Genomic DNA, 21888 nt, shown 5'->3' on the forward strand with positions numbered 1-21888 from the left:
TGGGCTCCGTTGTCCATGTGGCTAGCGGCTGCCATATTGGATAGCACAGCTCTAGCTAAAAGGCTAATGGAGACAAAGGAATAGTCAGTGGTCCCCAGGAGTGTTTCAGAGGGACCCAGGGCTGAGTGGGAGGGTCTTGCAGGACGATGCAGGCAGACTGGACCAGCCACTCTGTGCCAGGTTCGCTGGGGTCACCACCAGCAGAATTATTCCCTTCAGGGGCTGAGGGTTGGGCACAGCTGGTCAGCCACAAGCACCCAGGGAGTCCGGAGCCTCTCCCAAGAGGAGCCAGGTCCGCTCACAGTGACCGTAGTCTTCTCTTCCCAGCCTGAGCCTTGGAACACCCATGTCTGGAAAGGCACCAATGGAACCCCCACAAAGCGGCGTGCCATCGGCTTCAAGAAGCTGGCAGAGTAAGTCTCCTGGAAATGGAGGGTGGGGAATGGGAGCACCCCCAAACTCGGGGAGCCCCAGAATAGGAGGCTGGGCAGAGGCCTATGCCTCTGACCTCTTGTGCGATGTGAGTTCTCCATTTTCTCTGACCGTCTCGTGCCTTCTTTGCCTCAGGGTCTGAGATGTGGATGTTGCTTCAACTTTTTTCCTTCCCAACCTCACTTTCCTCACCTCTGTTTCCTAAATTCTTGTCTTAGAGGCAATGACATTTTGATAAACCAGCTCTCCTAAAAATAATAATAACGGTAATAATAATAACAACAGATTCATAACATTTGCCAATTTCCACGGTATCAGTACTACCCCCTATGGCCAATTTCAGGCTCCTGACAGGAAGTCACTGAACCCAGAGGAGGGAGGAGCTGGGACAAGTCAACTCCGGAGGGCTCTCACCCAGGGCTGAATTCTAACATCACTCACTCACTCATTCATTCATTCATTCATTTGGCCAACAAATGAACACCGAGGGCCTGTTCTGTGCCAGGCACCGTGCTAGGTTCCAGTGATGCCTGATGAGACAGATAAATGACGTTCACGTCAAAGCTCAAAGCCATTCACTTGTCGAAGAGTCACACCAATACAGAAAACACTGCAAGTGCCATCAAGGAGTGATTTCATGGTGCCGTAAATAGACCTAACCCCGTTAGGAGGTCAGAGGGCTTCCTTCAGAGGATGCCAAGTGGGCTGAAGAATGAGATGACTAGACTAACCTGAGCAAAGGAGGGGAGGGAAGGGGGCTTATGGGCCAAGGCCACTGGAGAGTAATGGTCCTGAAGAATGTGTGGCCAGCCAAAGGACCCGCTGACAAGTGAGGTGGGGCTGACCGAGATGACCGAAGGGGGCTGCCAGCCTTCTCCTAAAGAAAGCTAATTTCACTGGCCCACTCAGCAGGGACCCCTGTTTGGAGTTAACCTTCTGGCAGAGAAGCTAGGTATGCACCCAGCTGCTCTTCCCCATCAGCCCTCTTGGGCCCAGAACTCTCTGAATACAATCCCTAGATGTGCAACAGGTGACATCCTTTCCCTAGACCCCAGAAGCAAGGGCTGTGGATCCTGCAGGGACTCCAGCCTGGATCCCAGCTCCATTAACACGGCCCATAGCACCTGTCTCCCCCTCTCCCTCCTTTCTCTCTCCCTCCACCTACCCTGATCTCCAGCCAGAAGAGAACACATCAGCACCCATTCTTTCCCTAACAAGAGAATCACAGATATTCTCAGGGAGGGCAGCCTTTGGCATCAGTTCAGTTCAACTGTTTCTGGCAGAAGGGGGTAAAAAAATCTAAAACATTAATTGCACTATTAAGTGAGGGGTAGAAACAATGGGAGTTAATTATAGATGCTTTTTCGTGCTCTAGTCATTCAAAGGGAATCCTCCAGGCACCTTTTATTCTTTTCTATTTCCCCCTCTTGGTTCGGAGTGTTCCTGCAGCGTGGGTGGTTTTCCTTGATTCCAAAAAATTATTGATGAATTTGCCATCAATAATCCCCAGGTGGGGGTAATTAGCGATTTGTCACACTGGCTCAGGTGAGGCCCAGGCATTCCTGAGCCACTGGTTGGCCACCTCACGCCCTTGTAGATGGGAAGAAAGGAACACTGGTTCTGAATTCTCCGTTTAGCGAGGAAGAGCCTAGACTTGATATTTCAACTCCCCAGGGCTCTGGTGGTAGCAGCATCTTTAAAATTCATCCCCTGCAGGAGTGCTGATGCATAGGAGCACATGTACCCCAGTGTTCACAGCAGCACTCTCAGCAATAGCCAACTCATGGAAAGAGCCTAAGTGTCCATCAATGGACGAATGGATCAAGACGATGTGGTTTATCTACACAATGGAATAGTACATGGCAATGAGAAAGTATGAAACCTGGCCATGTGTAGCAACATGGATGGAACTTGAGGGTGTTATGCTGAGCGAAATAAGTCAGGCAGGGAAGGACAGATACCATATGTTTGCACTTATAAGTGGATCAGGAGAAACTTAACAGAGGACCATGGGGGAGGAGAAGGAGAAAAATAGTTGGGGAGAGGGAGGGAGGCAAACCATGAGGGACTCTTGAATGCTGAGAACAAACTGAGGGCTGATGGGGGTGGGGGAGAGGGGAAGGTGGGTGATGGGCATGGAGGAGGGCACTTGTGGGGATGAGCACTGGGTGTTATATGGAAACCCACTTGACAATAAACTATGAAAGAAAACAAAATAAAATAAAATTCATCCCTTCTTTTGATATTTGTTTAGCACCTATTTGATAGCAGACTCTGTGCAGGACTCAGAATATGCAAGCCTGACTAAACCAGGCTAGTCCTTCCTTTGTGGATCTGTAAACCTCTAAATTTCCTTCTGACTCAATGCCTGGTGATTTATTAGTGATTCTCTCTATTTTTCTCTCTCTTTCTCACACACACACACACACACACACACACACATGAATATAAGCCCTATGACAGATACTTGGCTATGTCCTTCAGCTCCTATAACTATGCCTAGCACATGGTTGAGCACTCAACAAATGTTTGATTAATGAACAAACGAATGAATGAATGATTATCTTTGGGGGCAACGCTTGGCAAGCCAAAGTTCTCAAGACTGGGATTGGTCAACCAAGCAACAAACTAACAAAACCATGTTAGCTCATGACGAGTCAGTATGGTGCTAAACTCAGGCTTCTAATGTCCCTAAAACCACCAGAGATCAAGAGACTAAGTTCCCTCCCATGACATTTCAAGGATCATGGTTCTTGCCCCAAAGTCCCAGCCTAACGTCATCCCTTTTTTCTACATTTCCCATTTTCCTCTCCATCCTCTTCTCTCCAGAGCTGTCAAGTTCTCAGCCAAACTCATGGGGCAGGCAATGGCCAAGAGGGTCAAGGCGACCATCCTTTATGCCACAGAGACGGGCAAATCGCAGGCCTATGCTAAAACCTTGTGTGAGATCTTCAAACATGCCTTTGATGCCAAGGTGGGTAGGGGGAAGCGCCAGCTCCCTGGCCCCATGGTGTATATAGTTGGGAAGGGGAGAGAGGGAAGTCAACAGAGATGAACCTTTGAGAATGCGTGAAAGCACGTCCCAAGGTAGCCATCGGCATGCATATGCGCCTCCTCGTAAATTTCAGGGGACTTTGATGCCCCCTCTTCCCGTGACCTTCCACGAGTCTGGGAGTCCACAAAATGAAACCCCATCTCAGAGCAAAATCTTAGAGGGTTTATGAAAAAAAAAAAAAAACCATTCTGGGGTCAGCTTGGGAAGCTCTGTATTAAACACAGTGCAGTGGGTTTCTTTGCTGAATGACTTCTCGGCGCCTTGAATTTGCAAGTCTGTACGGTTGACCGTTGAGAAAGATGGGGGATAGGGGCACTGGAAATCCACACCTATCTTTTGACTCCCAAAAATGTAACTACCAATAGCCTCTGGTTGACCAGAAGCCTTCCTGATAACATGAACCGTTGATTAACACCTGTTTTGTATGTCACATATGTTATTCCTGTATTCTTACAACGAAGTAAGCTAGAGAAAGGAAAATGTTAAGAAAACCATAACGAAGAAAAAATGCATTGACAGTACTATATTTATTGGAGGAAATCCACATTTAAGTTGGATCCATGCAGTTCAAACCCATGTTGTTCGAGGTCAACTGTATTCTAATCTCCCAGTGAGAAGGGGATAGAATATAAACATGTTTGTGCGTGGGTCACTTATTTTCAAGCAGCCTCTTGGGAAACGGGGCTTCCCTAGAACCTCCTTGAAGATGCCAAGGTAGAGGGCAATAATCTTCCTCACGGCAGGGATCTCAGACTTATTCGGGCCAGGTCCCATGCTGCTGGAGCGAGGATTAGCAAGGAGGCTGAGCAGACCTGGTCAGGCCCGGCTAGGCCGTTCCCAGCCTGAAAGTGGTCAAGAAGATTCCAGGATCAGTTGGTTATCAGAAACCCAACGTTCTCGATTAAGCTCTGTCTCTATTAGCAGCCAGCGCCTTCCACCATTGCCCCAGGTTCTTTGGGGTCCTTCAGGCCACTGTGACTTTAAGAAAGGTCCCACGCTACCCACTGGAGCCCATTGAAATAGTGACACCCCGAACTTTTGTTTTTTTCCAAAGGACATGGCTCAATATGACTCATGTTTTTCCTCTGTCTCTCTTCTTCTCCTTCACTTTTTGTTCTCTCTTACCTCTTCTCCTTGTCACCACCTCACTTCCTCTTTCCCTACCATCCCTTCCCCCTCGCACACCTAGGTGATGTCCATGGAAGAATACGACATTGTACACCTGGAGCATGAAACTCTAGTCTTGGTGGTTACCAGCACTTTTGGCAACGGAGACCCCCCAGAGAATGGGGAGGTGAGATGAGCCTTCACCTGTTCTAGCATGTTCTCCAACAAGGGGAAGAAGGAAGGGCTGCCATTCAGTAGCAGATCCTCCCAGAGCCTCAAAGCCCGGGACTTGGATTTGGATCCAAGTTCTACATGGACAGTTCTAAGACCTCAGTCTATTGGTCCCCACAGATGAGCCAATCTTTAGTGAAAGTGCTATCGCCTCCGTGAGCTACTTCTTGGGAATGGACGATCCCGTCAAGAGCTTGGCATCCCCTGCTCCAGATGAGAGAAGTAGGGACAAAATTTTGTCAAGAGAAAGCCACAGTGGGGATTGGTGTGCCGGGGGGCGGAGGGGCCACATTCTGTAGTCCCTTAATCAGCTGGCCCTTTCACATGCACCTGCTGCCCAGCCTGAACCCCTGACTGTCTCTGACATCCTGGTCCCCAGAGGCATCAGGCTACCTTTTTACCAGCCAGGACCCCAGACGCTCAGTGCCCTACCCTATTCTGGGTTCATAAATCCATGCTTCACATTTTTACTCTTCTCTTGGCTTCCAGAAATTCGGCTGTGCTTTGATGGAAATGAGGCACCCCAATTCCATGCATGAGGAAAGGAAGTAAGTGAATGATGCTCCAGGGTCACATGACACACTGCGGGGGTAACTGAAAAGCATCTTTTGAAACCTGGGGTTCACATTTGGGTCCCGGCTGGGTTGGGTGACTCAGCCCATTTGTGAGCAGTTTTAGCCGGTGGGAGTCTGGGGTTCACTGACGCTGACATTTTGGCCTCTCTGGTAACTTCACAGCCCCAGACCTCAGTTTCCTTTTCCACCAAATGGGGCTTATTATACCTGCCTTAACTTCTTGTAAGAATCAAAGGAGAAAATAGATAATAAGCGTCTTATGAAAACGTAGGAGCCCCATGTAAATACCGGTTCTCATTATCTTTCCTCTTTGGAAACCTACATTCAAAAGCAGCGAAAATGAGCTTCTTTCCCTAGAGCTTTTCCATCCGATGCTCACGGTGGAGTTGTAGCTAATGTAGAGGTTGAGTTCAGAGGATACCTCATAAGGCAAAAAAAAAATAAAAAAATAAAAAAGCCTGTAGCCAAAAGATGTACGTGGTGAAATTGCATCCCAGTGTTGCGTTGGGTTCTAAAGATATTTCCTAAGGTGACAAATACCTGTGATCATGATTACCCTTGCGAAGCCCGGTAAATCCCCATAAAGTAGAGAACGTACAGCAAGTGCGTGCTGAGCTGTCTTTCCATGAACACAGCGTCTGCTCGAACATGGAGCAGAGCAGACGCCACAGCCCACTGGTGCTCGCGGGCCGTGGTCTGCAGAAAGCCTCTCCCGCTTTTCTCTCAGCCATGCACCTGTTGCCGAACTCACATCCGTTCCTTCCATATCCAGGGGGTAGCTGAGTCCCTCGCGATCAGTCATCTTTGACCGTGAGCACCTTAGTCCTGGCTCTCCCTGCCCATCTCCTTCCCAGGTGGCCATCACAGGCTCCCCCTCACCCCTCCTTCAGGGAGAGAGAGGGCACCATCCATTCTCCCCTCTAGGTACCCGGAACCCTTGCGTTTCTTTCCCCGTAAAGGGCCTCCCCTCCCCCAAGGTGACACAGAAGTCCATGGTCTGGCTGCAGCCCGTGACAGCCAGCAGAGGTAGCGTGTGCATGTGTGTGCATGTGTGTATGCACGTGTGCACGTGTGTGCCTGTGTGCAGGTGTGTGCGTGTGTACATGTGTGCGCGCATGTGTGTGCATGTGTGTCCATCTGCGTGCACATGTATATGCCCTGTGTTCACATATGCGTGCAGGCATGCATGCACAAGTGTGCATGCAGATATGATTGTGCACGTGTGCACACATGCCTGATGCCCACCCAAGCATCCAGAGCCACATGCGGGTCTCCTTGAGACCCGCATTCTAACCCAGGCTGTGCCACTAACTCACTAAGCAGACTTGAGGAAGGCGTTTGACCTCTCTGGACCTCAGTCTTTCTCATCTGCCAAATGGGGAGAACCCATCTGTGCCCTGACCATCTCTGGGACTGGCTGAGAGGATCAAAGGAGAAAAACAAAGAGGAAAGCATTTGGAAAAACCTCAAGCCTCACACAAATACACGTGCTGTTATTTTTAACCCACAACCATCAACTGTCCCTCCCACACTAACAACACAGCCACCCCTGGGATGTTGCATGACTTATTTGGAGAAGTGACTCAGTGTGAGACTATTTTCGGGCAGAAAATACACTTACATATATTTAGAACTTTCCTGATGCTGGAACAAAAACTTTGAAGACCATCCAGCTACCAGAATGCACGATGTCTTTTTGTCTGTTTGTGTGTGCGTCCTCTGTGCTCACATGTATCTGTTGAGCTGTTATGTTTTGCTTTCGGTCTCTTGCCTTGTGGGGAGTTGTTCTGTTTTGTTTTTTGGTCTGGGAATTTCGTTCTTGTTTTTGCTTTGTTTTCACCTTGTCTGAGAACAGCACTTTTAGAGGAATCCACAGAAATGGGATCTTATTTTGACGTCTTGGCGCTCCTGAGCCTCTTGTTCCCGTGGCTCAGAACTGAGATCTAATTTCCAATGACATCTTTCTTCCCCTTCCCAGTAGTTTAATAAAAAATTCAGTCTCTTTTCATGCCGCGTCTCAGTGCGGAAAATTTCCCACATTTACTTGAAATGGGAAATGTGAACAGATCCTTGAAACATCCAAGGATCATCACTTGATGAAGACAGTGTATTGGGTGGGAGATGTCCAGCACGATCTGATCAAACTTTCGGGGGTGGTATGAATGCTGTATGTCTGGGCCACCCAAGAGAGCAGCCACTAACGACACGCGGCTCTTGAGCACCTGACGTGTGGCCAGTGCAAGTGAGGAAGAGAATTTTTAACCGTATTTATTTTGAATCAAGCCACCCGTAGATACCCGAGTGGACACACCACTTAGTTCCTGGCTACTCAGAGTGAGGACTGGGGACCAGCAGCTTTAGTGCCTCTTGGGTGCTGCATTGTGCTTAGAATGCGGAACCTTAGGCCCTGCCGGGATCTGCCGAATCAGAACCCGCATTTTAACAGCATCCCAAGATGATTCTTGTGCTTGTTAAAATCTGGGAAGCAATGAAGCGTTCTCTCATGGTTAGGGGGTGGTCTGATCTTATTTATGACTTTTTGCCAATTAAATCATTTTGGCTGTCTGGCTCACAAGATCCCGGAGTTGAGGAGTTGGGTACGGTTGGAAACCTCTTAGACACAAGCAGTGTTATGCATGGATGGCTAGCTCTCGTGGGGGATGCGGGGAAGTTGATCCATTCCGGAAGCATCCATAGAAGTGTTACGGTCTCAACATGCACAGGAAGGTCCTAGAAACAGGACTGGTCATTTGAAGATCCCTTGGGGTGTTGACCTCGGGAGAAGTTTCCAAGCCAGAGCTCACTGGGCCTCTTCTGTTTTGACAGGAGCTACAAGGTCCGATTCAATAGCGTCTCCTCGTATTCGGACTCCCATAAGGCCTCTGGCGATGGGCCAGACCTCAGAGACAACTTTGAGAGTGCTGGACCCCTGGCAAACGTGAGGTGAGCAGGGGTCAAGGGCATCAGGGAAGACATCTTTGGGGACCTGGATTTATTTGCAAAGTGGGCTTAAGGGGTCTCCCTCGTATTCCTGTCCATCTCTCGAATAACCCGCGCACTCTAGCTATCCAGGGACCCCCCTCACCCTATGAAAACACAGCACCCAGACCCCTTCGTGTACACACTCGCTCAGAGCCCCATCACCCAAATCTCACCCCATCATCAGTACACGTTTGTGCCGAAGGATGTGAATCCCTAGAGATTTCTCAGCAAGCTGCCCTTCCCGGTGATATGTTACACCAGATAGAAACTTCTGGAGACACTCTGCAAGGCCCCAGTGGTTCTCAACCCCGGACACACATCAAAATCATCTGGACATGTTGGCAGTATACCGATAACTGAGCCCCATTTCCAGAGACTCTGGTGTTATTGGTCTAGACGGGGGCCCAGGCAGTGCCTTTTCTTTTTTTCTTTAATTTTCTCAAGTGATTCTAATGTGTAGTCAGACTGGCTAATCCCGTTTACCAAAGCCCAGTGATCACATACCAGATCATTTTAGGTGGGATACGGACAGATAGTTTATACTTCAACAATTGCCCATGCCGTCCAGCGAGCATTTGGAAGGAAAGAAAACTGCAGGCTCCTGGTCTCACAGACGTGAGCGAAGACAAGGCTGATGTACACTGAGCATCCGGGCCCGGCCACCAGTCTCTCTGACCTTTGCTAACGGAACCTTCTCACACCTGCTCAGTTCAATGCTTAGTAGATAATACATGACACAAGGAGTCCTGAATGTGGAAGTATTATGCCCCGTAGTGTACTTTGTAATAGACTTTATTTTTTTCAAGCAGTTTTAGGTTCACAGCAAAACTTAAAGGAAGACACAGAGAAGTCCCATATATTCCCTCCCCTGACAAAAACAGCCTCTTCCACCGCTGGCATCTCGATCCAGAGTGGTACATTTGTACAGTTGCTGAGCCTACACTACGCACATCATTATCACACAAAGTGCATATGCACATCAGGGTTCATTTTGGTGTTATTTTCTGTGGGGTTTGACATCAGTGCATTGTTTTAGCTTAACGTCGAAACATCAGTTTTGCACTTTGACAGTCAGACCCATTTTTCTCTTTTTTTAAAAAATTTTTTTGTTTATGAGACATAGAGACAGCATGAGTGGGGGAGAGACAGAGGGAGACACAGAACCCGAAGCAGGCTCCGGGCTCTGAGCTGTCAGCACAGAGCCCGACGCGGGCCTCGAACCCACAGACCGCGAGATCATGATCCGAGCCCAAGTCAGATGCCCAACTGACTGAGCCCCCCAGGCGCCCCGGACCCATTTTTCTCTTATTCGATCTATCACGGCCTAGAGCAGGCCCTGGCAAGCGGTAGCCTGCAGACCCAATCCAGCCTGGCCACCGTATGCTTTTACACAACCCATGAGCTGAGAGTGGTTTTTATACTTGAACATTGGCAATTCACTTGAGGATGGAAGCCATTACCGTTGAACCCCAATTAAACAAAACGCTATTCACCCAAAAAGGAACTCTAGTCTCATACGTAGACATATTATTAAAAAATCATCCTCAATAACTGTAATAACAATTTAAAAAAATTTTTATTTTGTTATTAAAAACGTGCAGTAATTGGTTTTCTTTCTGTTATATAGGCATCCACACAATAGCTTCAATTTTGTTTCTTGGCCTAGAAACCTAAAAATATTTAGTCTCTGGCCCCACGTCTAGTGAGTTTGCCAATTCCTGGTTTGGAGGCTTAAAATAGGACGTTTGAAACCCTAACACGAAGATCATGTTGGAAACGTGAGTCTAGGAAATGACTGGGCGGCAAGTCCTCAGGTGTACCAGGAAATGTATTAATGGATGAATTGCCTGAACCATCTGTTAGTGAACACAAGTGGCTTTGGTGAGCGGGTGAAGACAAATTGAAAGCAAGCTAAACAGCAGTAATAAGTAAATAATGGTATTGGTGGCGGTCACGTATGGCGACCTCGTGAACGTACATATTGCGTGCTTGAGGAATAACAGCTTAACCACAAAGTCATGACCGGTGCTGGGAAATTCCAGTCTCCCCTGGGCTAAGGCTAAGGGGGTGGCTTGGGGCAGAAGTACTCCTTCCCGGCCCCCCTCCAACCAGTCTGCTCCTGGTTAGCAGCTCTCCTGGCTGTCACACCCCCGCCCTTGAAGGAAAAGGTGAGGCACTCAGCTCCAGGAAGAGCATGGGTGTAGGAGTGAAGGTGGGTGGGGGAGGGGAGAGGGGAAACATTGCCTAATCCCATTTACTTTCTTTAGAAAGGCTTTACAACCCCAGGGAAAGAAGGGCAGGAGAGAAGGGCCCAGAGAGGAAGCATGCATTAAAAGGGATTAAAAGGGGCAGATGTTAACCCAGGCTAATCTTCACCTGATCTGTGAGACCCCCGGACCCATCTCAAGGGCATTGTCCAATGACAGAGAGAACGGGAGTCCCTTCCCAGCTTCCATTCCTCCTCCCTGCACCCCCTCCCCAGCTCAATCTTTCACCAACTTGACCGCTTCATTCTAAACAAAGAGACAGGGAGGCAGAGGCGGTATGGACTGGCCGCACCGCTCCATGCCTGGGCTTGTCTGAGATGACAGCCTACAGCAGAAAACTCCAGGTCAGGAAAGATGTGGGGTGGGGTGTCCTCCTCCCACCTGTGTGAACCTGTCACTCCCGTCCGGCGGCGTCAAGACCCACAGCCAGGACCAAGCCTGGCTGTCACCCTGAAGGGTGACATCGAGTGTAGGGCAATGAGCTAGGAAGAGCGGCCGTGTGGACACAGCCCTCCCCTCCTCACACTTCAGTCAAGGCAGCCCCCCCTTCACAGAGAGGAAAATCTCATTAGCTGGACCCCCACCGATTCAGACACCCACATTTTCCTGCTGGTGTCCGTGCAGAGAGGGTTTGTGAGGCAAACTAATTTCATAGACATCGCACGGGGTGGAGCCAGCATCTTTATAAATCTTTCATCCCCTTTTAGAAGAACCTGTTTATACACCAACGTTTGATGTGTGTGTGTGTGTGTGTGTGTGTGTGTGTGTGTGTGTGTTTTTAAGTTTTTGTTTTAATTCCGGTTAGTTAACATACGGCGAACATTTGATGTGTTACTGACAAGTCCTTCTGATCTCTTCGTTAACACAGGTCCCTGAGGACTGCTGCCTTATGGTTTTCATTACCTTTGTCCTTGACACTCGTCTGGCTGTGTCCCTTATAGAATTCAAGCCCTCCCGTAAAGTAGACTGATTTCTCCAGCTTAGAGAGGGCCACACAGGAAATAGACAATGGTTCTGGGTCATTGCTATCCCTCAACTACTCATCCTCCTTGGGACCATTGGGAATTTTCTCCTGAGGATGGTCCTACCTTGCAGAGGCCAGATGGAGAGGAGAAGAGGCCCCAAGGTCTCCCAGGTCTTACAAGGGCCTAACCCAGGTGGGCTTGGGGCTGTCTGACCACCGCGGGCCACACACAGTCCTTCCGGAGATGCCAGATGTGTTAGTCTGCTCAAGCCGCTGTAACAAAATACCAGAATGGGCAGCTTCCACAGCGGATATTTATCTTCTCACAGTTCTGGAGGTTGGAAGTCCCAAGATCAAGGCGCCGGTGAGATTGGTCTGTGGTGAGGCCTCTCTTCCTGGTTTGCAGATGGCTGCCTTCTTGCTGTGCCCTCACATGGCCTTTCCTCTGTGCACGTTCAGAGCGGGAGAGGGCTGCTGGGTGTTTCTTCCTCTTCTTCTCAGGACACCAGTCCTATTGAACTAGGGACCATCTTTATGACCTTATTTAACCTCAAGTCCCCATCTCCAAGAACAGCCATATTAGGGGTTAGGGTTTAAATATATGAATTTAGGGAGACATGGAGTCCGTAAAGCCAGACACCCCCTCGTGCCCCACAGTCGCCTAACGCAGACGTCTGTTGTCTCCCCGGCAGGTTCTCCGTATTTGGCCTTGGCTCCCGGGCTTACCCTCATTTCTGCGCCTTTGGACACGCCGTGGACACCCTCCTGGAGGAGCTGGGGGGAGAGAGGATCCTGAAGATGAGGGAGGGAGACGAGCTCTGTGGGCAGGAAGAGGCGTTCAGGACCTGGGCCAAGAAGGTCTTCAAGGTAACCACCTGCCTGGACCCCAGAGACCAAGGGGGGAGGTCATGACCCCCACGACCTCCAAAGACAGAGTGTCTACACCATTAGAAATGGAAGAAACTTGAGGGAATCTATGGTCTCCCCGCCCCCCATGTGTCCAGCCAGGAGACAGTTTTCAACAACTCACATGAGTTTGGGTGCTCTTAAAACACGCATTCTCCACCCAGAATCTGACCTCCTGCGTTATGGGTAAGGAGTTGGTCTATCAAACGTGGTACTCCTGAAATTTCAGAGCAGGGAGGAATCCATCCCTCACTCACATTTGGTAGACCAGTAGGCAAAAAGAACCATAAAGTAAGTTAGCCAAACCAGGGGGCCAGGCCTTGGCCTGGAGCTCAGATCTTACCGATTTGTCTACTTTGACATACTTACCCCTCTTGCGCTAGGTCTTTGCTGACCAATGCAAGAGCACTAGCCCCATGCGCTATTTATTTTTTTTTAAACCTTTATTTATTGTTGAGTGACAGAGAGAGACAGAGTGCGAGCAGAGGAGAGGCAGGGAGAGAGGGAGACACAGAATCCGAAGCAGGCTCCAGACTCTGAGCTGTCAACACAGAGCCCGACGCGGGGCTCAAACTCATGAACTGTGAGACCATGACCTGAGCTGAAGTCGGAGAGCTCCCCAGGCAACCCACCCCCTTGTACTATTTAAATGTGAACGTAAATGAATTTGCATTCAGTTGAATGGATAAATGAATAGAGTATGGGTCTACAATGGCATATTATTCAACTATTAAAGAATGAAGAACTAACACCTGCTACGATGTGGATGGAATGCGGCAGTAACAGGCATCATGCTAAATAGAAGAAGCCTGACACGAAAGGTCTATGATCCCGTTTATATGAAGTGTCCAGAATAGACAGATCCAGACAGACAGAAACTAGAGGGGTAGTTGCCGGGGGCTGGGACCGTGAGAACGGAAATGACTGCTAATGGGTACAAGGTCTCTTCTGGGGGTAGAAGCCGTTCTGAAGCTTGATAGTGGCCGTGGTTGTGCAACTTTGTAAATACACTCAAACCACTGAATTGTACCTTTTAAAATGATGAATTTTATGGTACATAAAAAATTCCTAGGGGCGCCTGAGTGGCTTAGTCGTGTAAGCATCCAACTCTTAATTTCAGCTCAGGGTCATGATCTTGCGGTCGTGAGATCAAGCCCCGCGTTGGGCTCTGCTCTGACAGAGCAGATCCTGCTTGGGATGCTCTCTCTCTCTCTCTCTCTCTCTCTCTCTGTCTCCCTCTCTGTCTCTCCCTCGCACCTCCTCCCTTCTCTCTTTCAAAATAAATAAATATTTTTTTAAAAGAAAAAAAATTTCTCTCTCTATATAAAAATAATTAAAAGTTTAATTATAATACATAATATCGTATATTATGACAGAAATACTCTATATTGCACAACTGCAGAAGTATTCTATATAACATGATTGCAGAAATATATTGATATCACATAAAATAATGAAATACATTAGTATACTATAATAAATGTATAAAATTTTAATGATTTTTCATTGAATTTTTAATTCTGTCTAATATATATTAGATAGAATTTGAAATCTCATTCCTTGGCTGCATATTTCGTATGCTCAGTAGCCACAGGCAGCTGCTGGCTCCTGTAGGAGACGGCCCAGAACATTCCCATCGTGACGGAGCACCTTCCTGGGCAGGGCTATTCTAGACATGACATCACAGGGGAATAAATGGATAACGGTCTTCTATCTAAATGGGGCCTCATTTGACTGGCCATCCTGGGAAAACTAGGAAGCCATGAATGTGGACAGGCCACATTTTCACGTGCCTCTACATCCACCCTGGAATGCATTCTCTTCAGCACCCCTAGGAGAAGGGGGATCCCGTAGCTTCCTGTCATTCAAGTCGCATTCAGATCTCATTTTCCATTCTGCGGGCAAATGCAGATAGCAAAAGGGGAAACTGAGGTCCCTGAGCTGGAGGGATAATAATGGGGGCAGGCTGTGTCCATAAGCTTGTTCTGCATTTCTTCCTGGACAAGGAGAATTGAGATAACTCGGCCCTTCTGGCCTTGAGAAAACTACGGTTGTTGACTCCGTCAGCCAATTTCAATTGAACACCCAGAGCCAGGGTCTGTTACCAGCCAGCATCCCCTTCAGCTAGCACCGCCCCCTCCCATCAGACACCCAGTCCTCACAGCCGCTCACCTACTTCCTGTCTCTTGAAATCTGCCTGTTCTGGACATTTCGCACGAACGAAATCATATAATATGTGGTCTTTTGAAACCAGCTCATTTCACATAGCATGTTTCAAGGTTTGTCCACAGTGCAGTGTAGATACTAGGACTTCGTTGCTTTTTGTGGCCAAACAATGCTTTGTTGTATGTATATATCATTTTGTTTAGCTATTCATCCACAGATGGACATTTGCATTGTCTGAAAATCAATACTAGGCCAAAAAAAGGGGTAAAAGCTACCCTTAGAAATATTTTTTTTAATATTTTTATTTATTTCTAGGAGAGAGAGAGAGAGAGACAGCGTGAGCAGGGGAGGGTCAGAGAGAGAGGGAGTCACAGACTGAAACAGGCTCCAGGCTCTGAGCTGGCAGTCAGCACAGAGCCCGACGCGGGGCTCGAACCCACGAACCGTGAGATCAGGACCTAAGCGAAAGTCGGACGCTTAACCGACTAAGCCACCCAGGCGCCCCAACCCTTAGAAATATTTTAACTATCCGTGGCTTTTGTGCCCCAAACCTGAATTCCAAACAGTTATTCTTAGGATCACTAAAGTCGGAGAACTTATGAACTTGGCAAGAAAGGAAGAAAGGAAGAAAGGAAAGAAGGAAGGAAGGAGGGAAGGAAGGAAGGAAGGAAGGAAGGAAGGAAGGAAGGAAGGAAGGATGAATGGACAGACGGGCGGATGGATGGAGGGAGGGAGGGATACACACCATGGTTTGGAGCTGTGGGTGGAGAGCCCCTCTTGGCTGAAAGAGGTCACCGAAAGCCCTGCGTGTGCCACAGGCAGCCTGTGATGTGTTCTGCGTGGGAGATGACGTCAACATTGAGAAGGCAAACAACTCCCTCATCAGCAACGACCGCAGCTGGAAGAGAAACAAGTTCCGCCTCACCTACGTGGCCGAGGCTCCAGAACTTACACAAGGTACCCCCCCCCCCACCGCTTCCTGGGGAGGCACCCAAGACCGGGAGGGGGAGGGGAAGGCAGGAGATGGGTTTCGTCGCTGATCTTTAGTGCAATCCTGTCAAAACAAACCCCCTGCCCCCACCCCACGCTGTCAGACGGAGGTGCCCTTGGACGCTCCTCCCCCCAGCAGGGTGGTGTGGCTCCTACCTCTTCTCAGCTCAGCTCCACCAGATCTGCTTTTCCTCCGTCTTCTCCACAGCCCGCCAGCCCACCCCACCCAGAGTCTTCTCTGTCACCTCCTGGCTTCACCCTGGAGGGCAGTGGAAGTGTGATTAGAGAGTCAGGAGAAGCTGGAAGGGTTGTTCCGGCCACATTTGAACACCATCTCAGGAAGACTGTCGTTTTTCTCCCCGCAGGTCTGTCCAATGTCCACAAAAAGCGGGTCTCAGCCGCTCGACTCCTCAGCCGTCAGAACCTTCAGAGCCCTAAATCCAGGTAGGAGCAGCTCGGGTTGGCCCGGGGTTACCCACCTGTGCTCCGATGTCACCCCCAATCAGGAAGGAGCCCTGGTTGGCCCAGAGGGCTGGCTTTCCCGTTACTCTTCCAGGTGCCATTGAGACCCCCTTGCTGCCTCGTGGCATCGGGGTTTTCCTGCTTTCCCTTTGCCAAGCTCCGACCTGGAGGGGCCGAGGAAGGAGATGGTGATAATCATCGTGGAAAGTAGAAACAGAAAGGTTTTATGAGGCATTATTGGTACAGACCACACGCTTGTCGAACTGTGAATGGCAGAGAACATTTCCCCCTTGTGGGTCATTCTTCTCTGTGGAGTCTTGAAAACTGGCTACCCAGACTCTGTTTACATTCCTCTGGGATGACGGGAGGCTCATCACCTCACAAAAGAGCCCACTCTGTGCTTCGAAGTGCGGATTGTTCGACATGATCTTACCATCGCTGTAACTGATGGGCATCTTCCTAGCACTTCGCTTTGACCCCGGTTTTACTCCAGTGATCCCCAAAGCAGATTCAGTTCTTCCAAATGAGGGACCCGCTAGTAGCCAAGGCCACCAACTCGCCTCTCCGGGGTCTTGATTCCTTCCCATCATTCTTCCTAAGACCTAGTTTCCCAAGCCTTTCACTTTAGTAAAAGGACACAGCCTGTCCTGCTGGAAGTGTCATTCTCAGACCTGGTCACATGCAGCAGAGAACCCATCATAGCTGCGCTGAGGCCATGGTAACCGCCACCCCCCACCTGAGCAGGACACACCGAGGCTGTCCAAGATGGCCGGCAGTGCCCTGACCACCACGCTGCCCTCCCCTTAAGCTTATACGCTTGCTGCTCTTAGACATCAGGTGTTTTCAGAATGACGGAGCCAGGTCCATCCATCACTCTCCTTACATCAATAATATTCTTGGCCTTAATGAAGTCCTTTCCATTGATCCCTATTAAATGGCATTTTGTTTTTACTTTCCCGCCACAGCGCACGACCATCTTTTGAAATCTTGATTCGTTGCATGTGGCAGGGTCCAAAGAGCGGGTTCGCAAGCTGGACGGCCCTGGGCTCTCGCCCCAGATCTGCCGCCCACCAGCTGTGTGGCCGTGGGCAAAGGCACTCCGGTCCTCCCAGCCCCTCTCTCCTTATGTCAAATGAGAATGGGGGCCATAAAGATGGCTGACGTTTACCTAGTGCTTTCTGTGTGCCGAGCATCGTTCTGAGTGCTCCCACTGCGGGGTCTCCTAGTGCTCTCTGACCAGCCCAGAAAGTAGGTGCTCCTGTTATCATCAGCATTTGAAACATGAAGAATGACGATTAGAAAATGCAGTGACTTTTCCAAGGTCACACAGACTCGGGTCTCTGAGTCCAGAGTCAGTATGCCGAATGGTCCCCCATGTGACCTCAGGAGCATTGCGAGGCCGTTGTATTAAAGACAATGTGCACGAGGCAGCTAGCATATTGTGCGTTCCCATTACTCTTCCTGATCTGTCCCAGCATCGAACACCTGCAGACATAGCATGCATGCTTTCTATGTGGGCTTCAAACCTCCGATAAAGTTATCAGCAGGATGAAGCCCCCAGAGCCTCCGTGTTCTCTCAGATCCTCAAGCACAAAAGAAATGGATTGGGAAATTAATCCCTTTGAATAATTAGTTACATGTGACATTCTGATACAGGGAGGGACTCTGTATTTGAAATACACACCCTGCTTCCCATTCTGCCCTGTGGAAAGGGATGACTGCGGTAGCGTGGAGAAGAAGGGGCTAAGAATCGACTGGAAATTTCCGTTAGCAACAAGCTCTGAAAGACCAGATCACAAAAATTACTCCCTAAACCATAAAAAGCAAGGTCCTTTGCAAATGTTCTGCATGCTAAGTTGGACCAGAGTCCCAGAATAGCCCCCACTCACCTCTGGAAAGGACAGCTGACTCTGTGCTGAGTGGCTTACAAGAGTGTTTCAGAGAGGTTAGGAACTGAAATGTAGTATTAAAATCAGTCCCGAAGGAGCACGGAAAGAACCAAATTGTATGCAGGTGTCTCTCTTTTTAGAAGCACGATCCAGGGGCGCCTGGGTGGCTCCATAGGTTGAGTGTCTGGCTTCAGCTCAGGCAGTTTGTGAGTTCAAGCCCTGCATTGGGCTCTGTGCTGACAGCTCAGAGCCTGGAGCCTGCTTCAGATTCTGTGTCTCCCTCTCTCTGACCCTTCTCTGCTCACGCTGTGTTTCTCTCTGTCTCAAAAATAAAGAAAACATTTAAAAAAAATTTAGAAGCACAATCCATAACACTACCTATTTTCAGGCTTTACTGCCATCTCCAGCTTTCCAAGTTGTTGGGTTTTTTTGTTTTTAAAGGATAATTGAGTCAAAAGATATGATACTCTCCCCCATTTTCCCTTGCCCAAGTCAGCACCAAGTCAGGGTTTTGGGGCCAGGAGGCCATAAGCAAGATATCACAAATCATTCTCCGCCTCCCAGGCCCTTAATTGCAAGCAAAGTGCTTAAGAGGAAGTAAACAACCCACTGATGGTGATCTTTGCACATCTAAAGAGAAAAGTGCCCACAGTTACTGCCTGGCCAGGAAATACACTTTCTAGGAACACCAATTAGCAAGCAATATAGAAGCAAACATAACAGAGTGGTAATGGGTCATTGGGTGGGGTGACGTTAAGTCCTAGATGTCAGCAGCAGGAGGGAAGACACAGGGTAAGCTTTAGAAAGGAAACAAGGACAGAGGAGGAAAATGTAGACAGAGGCTGGCAGGAGCCAGGATGCAGAAGGGGCCCGAGCACAGAGGCATCGTGGAGAGTGGCAAGAAATGACAACAGACAGTTCTTGGTGGAAGAGCTCTTGATTCGGGTCCCGCCTCGGCGAAATTGCTCCTCTCCAGCCTTTCCCATTTCGACAGAGGACACCAGCATTTGGCTTAACCCAGACACGCAAGTGTCTGTCTTGCCTCCTGCCCCTCCCTTGCGCTGCACATCCGGCTCGCAGCCGGCCCTGTTGTCCCGTGAGACTTGACTTTCAACTTCATCCCAGACCTACAGCTGCCGCTTGGAGCAAAGCCATGTTCATCAGTGGTATAAGTGGCTACAGTAGACACTAATTTGCCTCCTTGTTTCTTGGCTTTTCTCTCAAAAGTACGTTTGCTAACAGCAGCCAGACCAGTCTTTTAAAAACATAAATTGAATCCTCCGCAGCTTCAAGCCCTTTAGAGGCTTCCCGCTGGATAGAAGAGACCTTCAAACTTCTTTTTTTTTTTTAATTTTCTTTGTAATGTTTTATTTATTTTTGAGAGAGAGACAGGGACAGCATGAGCAGGGAAGGGCTAGAGAGAGAGGGAGACACAGAATCCGAAGACAAGCTCCAGGCTCTGAGCTAGCTGTCAGCACAGAGCCCGATGCGGGGCTCAAACCCACGAACTGTGAGATCATGACCTGAGCCGAAGTCGGACGCCCAACCGACTGAGCCACCCAGGCGCCCGAGACCTTCAAACTTCCTGCCATGACAGGTCATGATGAGGCCTTTGTGATCCTGCCTCCTTCTCCCACCCCCCACATCTTTGTGGAACACTCTCCAAACACTCCAGCCTTCTTTCCTTCCCCAAACATGCCATACCTTTTCATACCCCAGGGCCTTTGCACATGCAAATACTCTTCCCAAACAGATCTTTGCATGGCCTCTTATTCAGGCCTCTCCTCAAATGTTACACCACAGAGGCCTCCCTAACCATCCTTAACTGATGGTCCCGCAGCCCCCTGCCCCAAGCCCATCACCACCACCCATCCACACTGCCAACCCCCTCCAAGACCTTTTTAAGTGGCTTCTCAAAGGATACTTTGTGTATCCAGTGTTTCCATCACTGTCTCACCCATGCCTAGAACAGTGCCCAGAACTCAACATAAATTTGCTGAATGAATGAAACTTGAAACTTACAATATTTACTCTTTACATTGAAGAATGAACATTAGCATTTTTTCCCATTTAATGCTGGACGTTATCCAACTGCTGTTGGATCTGTAAACCTGCCAATGAAAGAAACACTGCCCAGCACACGTGTGTGTTATGCTTCTGTATGATATATATATATCATATGTATTTATGATATAAATCACAAGCAATGGAAGAGGCCCCAAATGACTGCTACCTTCCCATACTTCCCTTTCTCGCCTTCCCGCATACTTCCCAATGGCCCATATGTGTCCCAAGCTTTAAAACAAACAACAACAACTTACAAATTTCTATACAGGACTTACAAACCGCCCCCTCCCCCACCAGAACTGATTTAAGACACTGGTCTCCAGGTTAGTGCAACTGGGAGGTGGTTGGGGGGAATCTGCTTCCCCCACTGGGTTTCAAGGACCAGCCCATCAGGGTGTCCTGGGGCCACGCTGGGCTTAGCAAATCATGCCTGATCAGAGGCTTTCCACGTTCCCTTGGTTAAGCTGCCAGCCTCGGGCAGAGCCTGGGCCCACCTGGCTAACCTGCCGGCTGCCTCCCCATTCCCTGCCTGCCTGACCACCTTATGTCACGTTCAAGAGGACTTGGGAGAAATGACTGTGAACGTGAGCCAGCTCAGCAAGTACGGGTCCTCCGCGTTTCTATTTTGTACCGCCCAGAACGGACGCAAATATACTTCTGAAAGAAATCGTGATGATCTGGGAGAAAGTGGGAAATTGATTTGCGGGCCTTTCAAAGGCTTCCTGCGGTTGGCGCGAGAGGCTCCGAAATTAGCAGCCCCACAGCGCCCCCTGCCGGCTGTCGGCCTCCGCTAATTCCAATCGTGGAGCTGTTGGGAGGTGATGATATCTTTGCTCTCTAGGAACCAGAAATCCCTGTGAGCTCAGAGCAGAATCAGTCGCGCAGGTCCTTATAATTGACGAGATTAGTGCCCCGGGGATAGCAAAATCTGTCCAGGAAAGGAGAACGGGGCCCCAGACCCTGACACCACCATTCACAATTTCAGCCACCAATCTCCCCACCGGACTAAGGACAGGGGATGCCTTGCTTCAAGAAAACACTTGCAAAAAGTGAATGTGCCAGCGCAACCATTTTTAATAATGGTGGCTATTTGCAGCACAAAAAGCTTCTTGGGTGTGCCAGAGACTCCTTTAAATAGCGAGTCCCATTGATCTATTCAAGTGTTGATTTACATACCATGGAGAATGTAGAGACTTCACATCGAATATGAAGGGTCTCTATCAACCCAGAACCAGTTGGCAATGAAGAAAAGCAGATCTGAAGCGCAGACTCAAAGAGTGCAAAGAATCCAATTTACCAAAGTGTGATCAGCCCCCAAGTGTTCAGGTGGATCTGTACTAAAACTTTTTATTTTTTTTTATTTTTTAAAATGTTTTTATTTATTTCTGAGAGAGAGAGAGAGCGTGAGCAGGGGAGGGTCAGACAGAGGGAGATACAGAATCTGAAGCAGGCTCCAGGCTCTGAGTTGTCAGCACAGAGACCGACACGGGGCTTGAACCCACGAACCGTGAGATCATGACCTGAGCCAAAGTCCAACGCTTAACCAACTGAGCCACCCAGGCACCCCTGTACTAAAACTTTTTAAAGGACCAAAATGATCATAGTCTGTGAATTCATTCTTGAAACACCTCCTGCCCTTAAAACTCAAAAAACCAATGCCAAAGAGAAGTGCCTGGCAGATTTAAATGAGCTTCTCTCTGCTTTCTCTCCTTAGATCTCTCAAATTGATTTTGGTGGATTTGCACATACCAAAACCCAATTATGTTTCTCTTTTCCATGACAATATGATTCTTCT

At 48.9% G+C, this 21888-nt stretch overlaps 1 protein-coding gene across 1 annotated transcript in view; it reads left to right on the plus strand.

The window, feature by feature from the left end:
* The window catches only part of NOS1 (nitric oxide synthase 1), an 83201-nt gene that overhangs the window by 47222 nt on the left and 14091 nt on the right, over window positions 1-21888 (plus strand). The window contains exons 12-19 of the mRNA XM_077766030.1: window positions 328-413; window positions 3262-3406; window positions 4677-4781; window positions 5315-5373; window positions 8227-8343; window positions 12306-12480; window positions 15504-15642; window positions 16041-16119. Of these exons, the coding sequence (XP_077622156.1) occupies window positions 328-413; window positions 3262-3406; window positions 4677-4781; window positions 5315-5373; window positions 8227-8343; window positions 12306-12480; window positions 15504-15642; window positions 16041-16119 (905 nt within the window). The remainder of the gene's footprint in view (window positions 1-327; window positions 414-3261; window positions 3407-4676; window positions 4782-5314; window positions 5374-8226; window positions 8344-12305; window positions 12481-15503; window positions 15643-16040; window positions 16120-21888) is intronic.

Source organism: Crocuta crocuta, unplaced genomic scaffold (genome assembly GCF_008692635.1).
Source record: "Crocuta crocuta isolate KB4526 unplaced genomic scaffold, BGI_CrCroc_1.0 scaffold339, whole genome shotgun sequence".
In the NCBI taxonomy this organism is placed as follows: Eukaryota; Metazoa; Chordata; class Mammalia; order Carnivora; family Hyaenidae; genus Crocuta; species Crocuta crocuta.